We start from the raw sequence: 6454 nt of genomic DNA on the forward strand, positions 1-6454 counted from the left end.
AATGCTCATCTGCAATAATTTAACTGGTCACTAATTCTCAGGAAATGGAGGGGGTGTGTGGGGGGGTCTTAGGTGGATGGGTGTGGGGGGCAGGGACGTAGATTGCAGGGTCTGCTGGCAGGTCTTGGAGAAGGGGAACCTTCCCTTGGGAGCTCTGCCTGATGGCCAGAAACTGTGACCAAGTTGGGCGGGTGTTCCCCGGGAATGGCTGGTGCCCAGGGATGGGACCTAGGGGCAGGCCTTCCAGGGGATGACCCCAGGCACTCTCCTCTGGTCATGCCTGTTATATATACTTTTTTGAAACATCATACAGTTTTCCCTAATGAATTTGTACAATTATATATAAACTTCTTTTTTACAAATATGGAAAAAAAAACATAATGAGAGACATCCATGACATACCACCCCCTCACTGAAATTAAAAATATCATTGGGACCACAATGATCGGTATCAGACATCAATGTGACAGAATCTAGAATCATCTAGGAGCTAAGCCTCTGATCACACTTGTGAGATGTATAGACTAAGATTAGCCTTTGGCAATGTATGTGAAGGATCATCCTCATTAGGCGAATCAATGTAGCAAAACCCTTGCAACTGTTGGCAAGACTACACCACACATAGAGATCTTGACCTCCACGAAATGGAGATATTGAGCTGAACTCCAGCATGCTTCACTCTCTCATTCTCAGTTGTGAGCAGCTGCCTCAAGCTCCTGTACTTTGTCTTCCACACTAAAATAGGCTGTATGCTTTAACTGTGTTCCCAAACAATCTATGTTCCCAAGTAAGGGATGAAAGCTCTTTAACTTGCTCTTGTAGGAGTTTTATCACTGCAACAAAGGGAGACAAAGACACATCACTATAAGTCTGGAAGTGATGTCTTCACTGACATGGATCTTTCTGAAATGAAGTCCAGCTCTCCAGTAAAGATGGAGAGGAAAACTGGATTCTGCATCATCATGATATCCACAAGGAGTCCTGAACTAAGAAGTGATAAAAGCAAGATTAAACACAAACCCTGAGTTGTTCTCATGATTTTCTCTTTACTACTTATTTCAAATGACATTTTCTTGTGAAAACAAATTCCTTTCCATCTCACTTTCAGAGAAGAACAGTTTTGGATGGCACAAGGAGCCTTTAGAAAGCATTTACATGTCTGCCTCTTTTTGCTGCCCCCTCTTTGTGTCTAAGCCTCCAGCAGCACACAGTTCTTTTTTTTTTTTTCAGGGATCTTCCTCATTCTCCACCATGTGTATTTACTTAAAAGGCATTTGTGGGTATGGATAGATATGTCATTGGTTAAGGGAACTCACTGGCTGCTCTTTGGATCTGGGTTAAACTCCAGCATACACATGGTGGCTCACAATGATTTATAACTCCAATTCCAGGGGACTTGACTCCTTTTCCTGATTTCTTTAGGCACACACATCCTGCACAGACATACATTCAACCAAAAAGACCAATGGACATAAAAAATAAAGATATTAAAAAGAAGACACTCATATCACACACACACACACACACACACACACACACACACACACACACACACACACACACACACACACACACACACACACACACATATATTACTGTATGCTGTGTGTTCTCCATGGCTGTTGAAGCTGAATGGTCAATAATGGGTTTATCATAAGTGCATCTTGGAATGGGTGGCAAAGAGCTCCCAGTTATGACAGGCTGCTTCAAGTTCTCCTCCATAGTCTTCTCACATAGACTCAGAGATCTTCACAGGCCCTACTGAGAGAAGCAGCACTCTAGACTCCTTAACTAGAGTAGATTTTATTCATGGCTACTATTCTGAATAAGAACCTACTGTATCTTGAATGCAATAATAAATTCCTACACTTCAGGTATCCCATTGCTGACTTTAACAAAGAATAATATGTTAATGTTTTATCTGAGTTATTGAAAATCTTCCAGTATCTACTATTTCATTTCACAGATATTGGGTAGCCACAGATATTCATCCAGCTAATAAAAATTTTATGTGCTGGAAAAAAACCCTGAGTTCAGCATTGTATTTTCCCTGGATAGTTTGAATTTTAGAATCACATTCTCTGGGTCTCCATCCTCAGTGGTGTCTATGGAAGATAATACTTTGTCCCAGAAGCTCAAGGTTATCAAATTCAGACTTCCCAATGCCAAAGAAAATTAATTGGTATAGTTTTTTAGCCAGATGGTTTATAATCCATTTTTAATCATAGCCCATGGAATATAATGCATGAAGACATACTATGGAAACTTGATAAATAACTAAGGACTGTCTAGCTTTTTCTATTATGCATAAAAGAAGACAGGAATTTTGTCCTTCTAGTCCCCATGCTCTCTTCTTACATACTGTGAGAAACAGGTGATTAACTGCAGGAGATTTGGATTTGTAAGACCCCAGTCTCCATGTGTTCACCCTGAATGAGCAGCAGTAAATGACATGAAGCACAATCTGAGCTCACTGCAGCTGTCACAAAGCAAAGTACAAGGTTTAGCAAAGACTGAGACCACATGACAATGTGTTAGACTCTGACTGGGGCAGAGTTATTCATCTGTCCTATTCTTGACCTTGAGATTTGGAACTTCCTTAATCCATATACAATTTTCTGTCTTGTGATGATGTGTTTGCAGTTTACAGAGGAGATCTGAATATCCTTACCAGAAATAATTTAATATTTTATACCTATAAAGTAGCTTATTAAATTATATATTTAATTCAAAGTAAAGGGAATGCATATTTCTTAAATGGATATTTAATTTTCAGTAATATTCTTGGCTTAATGGTATAACCTTAATGTCAGGTAAGTGCTTTGTATATCAAATGCCTAGATCTGCTTTGTAATTACTTCATAATGATGCACACTTCTGAGAGATTGTCTCCATACATGGATTAGACTGGCCTAGAACACATTAGCATCCTGCTTCTGTCTCTTCAGGTATGAGATTATTGATCTGAATCTCTACTCCTTGCCATGATATATAATGTATTTATTTTTCTATTTCTTGTACTTTACACATAATGCTTGGTTTATAGTTTGCTTTTTATTTATACTTTTAGTGTTCACCAGTCTGAAGTCAGAAGGCATGATCTATGATTTCTGTTATTGCTATTGATTTTCATTCATATTCAAACATCCCCCCCCCCCTTGGATGGCAACCCTCTCTGATGGTGTGGTCTATTGGTCTCTGTAAAATTATAACTTGATTTAGGATGGATGTTTCCTTCTGGAGAGGTTTTACCTGTTCACTGTGTTAGCAAGATTATTTTCAGCAAATTTCAATACTGCTAATTTCTAGATTACTCTACAATATGTATTTCTGGAAGAAACACTCTTGGCAGTGTTGGTCTACAGACATGACTTCTTGAAGAAATACAGTTTGTTTTGTCCCCTTCCAATTCCCAAATTTAGAGTCCTGTTTCAATTTCCAGAGTTGTGGGGAGGATGCTTGTTAGTTTCTGCTGGGGTTACCTTTGCTTTGAGATTAAAGTTCCTCTCATCTCAATTTTAATGTTCCTCAGTATTTCCACAGAGTAAATTCTGGGCTGCTCTTTGTATCTCAGTCCCTTGTTTAGTCCAGAAACTGGAGCCCAATGTTCATTGTCCTCAGTATAAGAGTGGCTTTACAGATGGAAGATAATAAATACATTTAGCCTCAATTCTCTCTCTCTCTATTTCTTGCCTTTCCTCTTTTCCTCTCAACACCTTTCCTTTCTTTTATTGCATGTATAATTACTCTAAGTTTATTTGGCTGTTGTGATTTTCTAACACATTTTATCACTTTCCTGTTAATCTGAGATAGCTTTCCTAACATTTCTTCAAAAGCAAACTGATTTAAATCTGTCTTGAGTTTTAGCCCAAAGTTGTTATTAGAGCACCTAATAGATTTCTGATCGAGAGCTGTAAGCTGACATCTTTTAGTGATTGCTCACACTCCCTGTGATGGTATTTTTGTCTGTTGATTGACACCATTCACTCTCACACACTGCCTAAATATTTCCTTATGTATTTGCTGACTGCTTTGCATGGGCCCCTCCAGTGCATCCCAGCTGCTCAGAATTTATAAACCAGGCCTTTGTGGTGAGAACTGAGAAGCATCAGACAAGCAGGGGAAGCAAGATGGAATCACAGACCCAGGTCCTCATGTTCCTGCTGCTCTGGGTGTCTGGTGAGAAATTTAAAAGTATTATAATATTTTTAGACTTACTTCTTTGTATATAAGAAATTTACAATATGTGCTAGGATATAACACTTTTTACTCTATTGTGTAAGATATATACTCTGACAATATGACATTACAAGAATACTAAATGACAAATTTCAACTGTTACTATATTCTCTTTTTGCATATTATTCATTTTCTTTATGTATTCCTGCTGCAGGTGCCTGTGCAGACACTGTGATGACCCAGTCTCCATCCTCTCTGGCTGTGTCAGCAGGAGAGAAGGTCACCATCAGCTGCAAGTCCAGTCAGAGTCTTTTATACAGTGAAAACCAGAAGAGCTACTTGAACTGGTACCAGCAGAAACCAGGGCAGACTCCTAAACTTCTAATCTACTTAGCATCCACTCAGGCAACTGAGATCCCTGATCGCTTCATAGGCAGTGGGTCTGGGACAGATTTCACTCTCACCATCAGCAATGTCCAGGCTGAAGATGCAGGAGATTACTTCTGTCAGCAGAATTATTATACTCCTTGCACAGTGCTTCAGCCTCGAACAAAAACCTCCTCTGAGAGTCTCACCAGCTGCCTTTACCACACACAGCCCTGGACCTGCACACTTCCCCCTTCTACCAAGAGCTGGTGTGCCTGAAACACTGATGAAAATGTTTGCGGAGCCCAGAAAAAAATAATGGCTTCAATGTTTCTTATGTCTTCTGATATGAAAAACCTTTATATTAGAATGCAAAGGAGAACTCAGTATTATCTTTCTATTCCTTTTGTAACACATTGCTACAAACTCTGTTGCTTGACTATGAGGGATTTATCTTTTTATAGTTCTGGAGTTCTGGTGTCCATCATAAGAGTCTATGGACAGAAGTGATGATGATGGCAAACTGCATTTCTGTTTGGAGGCTATGGAAAGAGTATTTCCTATTTTTTTCTAGATTCTGGAGGGTTTTTTTTTTTTTTTTTCTTTTTGGGTTTTTCGAGACAGAGTTTCTTGGTAGCTTTGGAGTCTCTCCTGGACTAGCTCTGTAGACCAGGCTGGCCTCGAACTCACAGAGATCCACCTTCCTCTGCCTCCCAAGTGTGCTGTGGATATTGCTCTATATAAATAAAGTGCTGATTGGCTAGTAGCCAAACAGGAAGGATAGGGTAGGCGGGACAAGGAAGAGGAGAAGGCTGGGAGGAGACACTGCCAGCTGCTGCCATGAAAAGCAACATGTAAAGACAACGGTAAGCCACAAGCCATGTGGCAAAATATAGACTAACAGAAATGGGTTAATTTAAGAGTAAGAGCTAGACAATGGTAGGCCTGAGCTAATGGCCAAGCAGTTTAAATAATATAAATGTCTGTATGATTATTTTATACATGACTTGTGGGACTGTGGGGGCTTGGTGGAACCTGGAGAGAAGCTCTCCAACTACACGAGTGCTGGGATTACAGGCATGCACCACCACCGCCTGGCTCTCTGGAGGGTTTTCCAACTTCCTTACTCATGTATATTTCTTCTGTTTTTTTTTTTTTTTTTAAATTTTACTTTTATTACATTTTAGTTAAGTAAGTACTTTTTCTGTGTTCATGTGAGTATACATTTGAGTGTCTGTGTGTATGTGTGTGCATTCTTCTAGGTGCATTTGACATGTCATAGTTGTGGAGGTCAGAGGACAGCTTGGACTTGATTATCTCTTTGTCATTTGAATTCCGGGGATCAAACTCAGGTGTTTTTTTTTTTTTCTCAGTGAGAAAGTGATATTTAATCATGACTTACTTGGAGGTAGAAGTTAGGACATGTGACATTTATTAAGAACATACCAGATTCACTAATGCAATGGATAAATGGGATTTACAAGTGATTTGAGTGAACTTTTTTTTTTTTTTTCTGTTCTGGTCCCATAACTTTCCATCTTACTATGACTGGCAAACTGAACAGTGAAATTGATAAGAATAGGCATGCACTTCCAAACACACCCCACTGTATACTGAGTCCACCAACCTTCATGTGCATTCCAATACTGAATCCCATTCTTCTCCCTTACACAGTGAATTCAAGACTATGACTTATATAAAACCAATGGTGGGGTTTTGAGGTAGTTCTGACTTCCTTTGCATTGCTATGATATAAACTGTCATCACAAGATTGTAGGAAATCGGACACACATGCAGACCACAAACTAAATTTACTGTGTGTTCCAAATCCTGCTCCTTAGAGATTATAGTGAAAGAGAAAATATGAACAGCCATTCGAATCAAACATTTGAAAAACAAAAGCAAAAAA

The 6454-nt window shown here is 39.2% G+C and overlaps 1 gene segment (V, D, J or C); it reads left to right on the forward strand.

The window, feature by feature from the left end:
• Positions 1-4130: 4130 nt before the first annotated feature.
• Positions 4131-4824, forward strand: LOC118580144. The segment is given in 2 exon segments: positions 4131-4179; positions 4394-4824. Coding segments are annotated over 2 exon segments (480 nt in total).
• The last annotated feature ends 1630 nt before the right edge of the window (positions 4825-6454 follow it).

This window comes from Onychomys torridus, chromosome 3 (assembly GCF_903995425.1).
Source record: "Onychomys torridus chromosome 3, mOncTor1.1, whole genome shotgun sequence".
Classification (NCBI taxonomy): domain Eukaryota; kingdom Metazoa; phylum Chordata; class Mammalia; order Rodentia; family Cricetidae; genus Onychomys; species Onychomys torridus.